Raw genomic sequence first — 5,147 nt, forward strand, 5'->3', positions numbered from 1 at the left:
GGCCCAGGTTTTGGAGCTATTCTGCCCTACGTTTTGGGGCTACTCTGCCCCAGGTTTTGGGGCTATTCTGGCCCAGGTTTTGGAGCTATTCTGCCCCAGGTTTTGGGGCTATTCTGCCCCAGGTTTTGGAGCTATTCTGCCCCAGGTTTTGGGGCTATTCTGCCCCAAGTTTTGGGTTTGGAAGCTATTCTGCCCCAGGTTTTGGGGCTGTTCTGCCCCAGGTTTTGGAGCTATTCTGCCCCAGGTTTGGAAGCTATTCTGCCCCAGGTTTTGGGGCTGTTCTGCCCCAGGTTTTGGAGCTATTCTGCCCCAGGTTTGGAAGCTATTCTGCCCCAGGTTTTGGGGCTATTCTGCCCCAGGTTTTGGGACTATTCTGCCCCAGGTTTTGGGACTATTCTGCCCCAGGTTTTGGGACTATTCTGCCCCAGGTTTTGGGACTATTCTGCCCCAGGTTTTGGGACTATTCTGCCCCAGGTTTTCTGAGTTTCAAGTTCAACGGCACAGGGAGGGGGTGGAACCTTCACCTGGCCCCGCTCCCCCCCCAGCAGCTCCTTCCCGGCGTTTTACGAGGATGTCGAGCCTTTCTCGCCCTTTGCTGGGGCCGCCGTGTAAAGGTTTTACAGCTCTCCCCGAGACTCTCCTCCTCCCCTTCCCATCTGCATTTTCCGCTTGGGATTCGGGGCTGGAGCTGAGGACAGGGATTGGGGGTGGGGGTGTCATATCTCCCAGTTTCAGCCCAGTTTCCCACTGGGTGAAGATCCTAACTGGGCTGGAGGTGTCTGGAGATTTCCAGATGTTGCAAGTGCAGGTTTGGAGGCATCGGGGAAAGAGATCTAGATGGAGAGAGGGAAAAAAAAAATAGGGAAAAGAAACGTCTCACTGGAAGGATTAACCCTCAATGTGCCATAGAGGGAAGTTTGGAAAGGAGAGTCTCTTTCCAATAAATCCAAGGAGATTTATTTTATTTTATTGGATTATTTGTCTGCCTTTGGGCCAAATCTGAGGGTTTCCCCTCCTGCCACTTCCAAACACACACAGTAATTGGGGTGAGAAAGTTCATTATTGGTAACACAGACAGGAAAAAGAAACAGATTTGGAGATTTTTTTCTCCATCCAGGAAAACCACACTGATCTTCCCAGTCGACAAGGCACTGGCAGGTAATCGTTTCAGGGCCAGGTTAATTAGGAAAATGAATGAGGAAAATGCCACTCCTCCCTTGATGACGTCACGGCTCGAAACGCTCAGCCATTGGTTGTTAACTTTGCTGGACTTCTGACGTCACTCGTGACGTCACGCGTGACAGGCTGAGCTGCCAACACCACTGCAAAAGCGCAGGGAGGAAATATGTAGGGAAAGGGAAAAAGAAAAAAATAGGAAAAAAAGGGAAAACTTGCCTGGCTCTGCTCCACACCCCGTTGGGAATGTGCTGGAAGTCAGAGCTGGCTCAAGGCTAAAATATTTCATCAATTATTTGTTAAACAAGGACAAACCCGGTAATTAAAATGATCATTATTTAAGGCAAAAGGAGGTGTAAAGCTTCGAATTTCGAACAGGATGAAAAGGCAGAAAAAAAAGGCAAAAAGGGAAAACTTGCCTGGCTCTGCTCCACACCCCGTTGGGAATGTGCTGGAAGTCAGAGCTGGCTCAAGGCTAAAATATTTCATCAATTATTTGTTAAACAAGGACAAACCCGGTAATTAAAATGATCATTATTTAAGGCAAAAGGAGGTGTAAAGCTTCGAATTTCGAACAGGATGAAAAGGCAGAAAAAAAAGGCAAATTGGTGGTGGTGCTAACAGTGTTTTGGGGTTTATCCACCTTGTTTTTGGGGGAGTTTCAGGCAGGTTTAAACATGGCAAAGACTCTGTGAGTCCACACGCCTTGAAACACAGATAGATTAAACAAAGAAATTTTTTGTGCGTGGAGTTGGCGTTTTCCCGAGCTGTAAATCACCTGGAAAAAAAAAAAAAAACCAACCCAAAGCAGAGAAAAACGCATGGTCGAGTCTGTTTAATTCCACCCTATTTATTCTGCTGCAAAGGATGATGATATTTCTTCATATTAACCAAAATCATTTCGTATTACACGGGGATTATCTCAGCACATGCTATGAAACATCTCGCTATAATTCTGGGTTAGTGGCAGGAAAATGTGGGTACAAATCCAGGGATATTAGCACAAAACGAAAAGCACAGCTGGATTGATACAAATTGCATTTACCTGTATCAAAATATAGGCATGACCATAGATATTTGCATGTATATATCGACGTTTGCAACGCGTGTATATACATTTTTATCTGAGTATATATATATATATAAAAATATATATATTTATATCGACACAACTCTAGCACAGATATACGTGGCTATATAGAAACTCACCAAGACAAATATTGGCTATGAGAAAAGGTAAAATAATGCTAAATATTCGCATGTGCCTAGGAATATTTTATATATCACCAAGCAAAGGAGAAAAATAGGACGTGCCTTAATAAATGTGTGCCTACATGTATCATATGCATAGCCTGTACATCCACTTTTCTGCAGATCGTTCAGGTGTTTTTACCTGAATATATTTATTCCCCCGAATATATTTATTCTCCCTTAGAGGATATTTCTGCCGGAATTAAGGAGATTTTTTTTTTTCCCACCGCTCTAAGTACAACTTTTCCTTTCTAAAAGACCAAATTCCCCTTGACTCTCTCCCTCCATCCCCACTCCCACCGCACCTTGGTGAACTGGGAGATGCTTATTGGGGTTGATTAATGCAATTAGGCCACTTTTGCTTGGTGTCTATGTCTTTGACGCTCTCTGATGATGCTGTTCAAGACGAAGCGATGCGAGCACGAAGTGACAAAGGCGTTTTAAGGCTAGAGCAAATTGTACAAAGTCCTCTGCGTGCCAAGAGGGTAGGGATGGAGCATCTCCTCTCCTTCCCTGAGGGATCTCACTCCGATCCCCGAACCTTGGGGCCGGCTCTGCTCACCCCGGGGTGGGGGACCAGTCAGGGACCCCTTGGGGGTTGGTGATGACTTTGTCCTCACGGGGTACTGCTGGTGCTGCTTTTGATTTTAGCCACGACTTTTTTCTCTTTGACGCGCCTGTTTTGGAACCAGATGGTGATTTGTCGCTCCGTGAGGTTGGTGGCGGCAGAGATTTTTCTCCTTTTGTCGCGGGTGATGAATTTGCTGCTGGCGTATTCCTTTTCCAGCTCCTTCAGTTGTCCCTTGCTGTAAGGGACTCTCTTCTTGCGGCCCCGGCGAAAGGAGCAGCCGTCGGGGGGTAACTGTCCAGGGGAGTCTGGGCGAGGGGAGAGATTTTGCTGAGTGGGGACACCCAAGCACCCACCACCCATCACCTCTCCCTGCCATCCCATTTCTTCCCTCCAACCTCCCGACAGCAGATGCATTTCAAGATTTTGTAGTTCAAGCTTGTCCCTATTGAGATGTAAAAATGAGAGTTTTCTTCTCTGGATTGATAAGGGATGAAATTCAGGTATTGGCAAAATATCGAGGTGGGTGAGACTGAATTAAAATCCACGTACTCGCCCCGTGGGGTAAGTTGGATCCTACTGGTGTGGTGTGAGTGAGTGGGAAGAGATTCCCTCGTTCAGGGCCCTGCACTGTGGGGACAATGTGCACCCCTTGTTCTCTTTGGAGTACCCCAAAATCCAGCGCTGTTTGCAGGCAATTCTGGCCCGTGGTTGCCAGAATCGGTTTGAAACTGGATGGACTCACCATCAGAACCTCAATAATATCTTCTATACCACGATAACATAACCATCAGAAGTCGGATAATATCATCATCTGAACCCTGATAATCTCAACATCTCAACCCCGATAATCTCAGCATCTCAACCCTGATAATATCATCATCTGAACCCTGATAATATTCTCATTTAAACCCCGATAATCATCTCAACATCCCCGATAATCTCAGCATCTCAACCCTGATAATATCATCATCTGAACCCTGATAATATTCTCATTTAAACCCCGATAATCTCATCATCTGAACCCCGATAATATCCCCATCTGGATCCCCACAATATCATCTGAACCCCGATAATATCATCATCTGAACCCGGATAATCTCACCATCTGAACCCCGATAATATAATCGTCTGAATCCCGATGATATCACCATCTGAACTCCGATAATATTATCATTTATACCCCGATAATCTCACCATCTGAAGCCCGATATCATCGTCTGAATCCCGATAATATTACCATCTGAACCCCGATAATATTACCATCTGAACCCTGATAATATCACCATCTGAACTCCGATAATATTATCATTTAAACCCCGATAATCTCACCATCTGAATCCCGATATCATCGTCTGAATCCCGATAATATTACCATCTGAATCCCGATAATATCACCATCTGAACCCCGATAATATCACCATCTGAACTCCGATAATATCCCCATCTGGATCTCAATAATATCATCTAAACCCCGATAATATCATCATCTCAACCCCGATAATCTCAACATCTCAACCCCGATAATATAATCATTTCAACCCCGATAATCTCACGATCTGAACCCCTATAATCTCACCATCTGAACCTCAATCATCTCACCATCTCCCTCCCTACTCGAAGGGCAACGATTTGCAGAGCGGTGCTAACCTAAATTATTATTTCACGCAAACTATTTCGATCCAACTCGCAAGGAAGACCTTCTAGACACCAAGAACAGATCTTTAACAGATTATTTTAAACCTTCATCCCCATTTTCCCTCCCGCACAATGGATGTCCAAGCCCCTTTTTCCCCCTCTTTCAACCCTAGGAAGGGATTTTTACCTGCAAAAGCTGATTTCAGGAGGTACCCGGTCTGCCCCTGCTCCTTGGGGCAGCACATCTGACTGCTCCAACCTCCTCCCAGAGCCCAGGGCTGATGATAACCATCCACGGGCAGCAGAGTCTCATGCCTAGGCTCTCCTGGAGCCCCCAAACCAGGGACCACCGACACGTCCAGGTACCCTGCCACGGGTTGGTAAGGTGCCCCGTAACTGGGGTAAAAAGCAAACTCAGCTGGACGACTCTGAAAATCCTCACTGCCCGCGGGAGGTTCGAGATATTTCTCAGCGGGGAAAGATCCCTGTGTCGGGCCACTTTTCAAGGCGCTGC

The 5,147-nt window shown here is 46.1% G+C and overlaps 1 protein-coding gene across 1 annotated transcript; it reads right to left on the bottom strand.

Annotated features, from left to right (window-relative positions):
* Positions 1–3,043: 3,043 nt before the first annotated feature.
* Positions 3,044–5,139, bottom strand: HOXB13 (homeobox B13; the record flags this gene model as incomplete). The annotated part of the gene is made up of 2 exons (XM_009073925.1): positions 3,044–3,303; positions 4,821–5,139. Coding segments are annotated over 2 exons (579 nt in total), but the record flags the coding sequence as incomplete, so codon positions are not given.
* Positions 5,140–5,147: the final 8 nt, after the last annotated feature.

This window comes from Acanthisitta chloris, unplaced genomic scaffold (assembly GCF_000695815.1).
Source record: "Acanthisitta chloris isolate BGI_N310 unplaced genomic scaffold, ASM69581v1 scaffold11854, whole genome shotgun sequence".
In the NCBI taxonomy this organism is placed as follows: Eukaryota; Metazoa; Chordata; class Aves; order Passeriformes; family Acanthisittidae; genus Acanthisitta; species Acanthisitta chloris.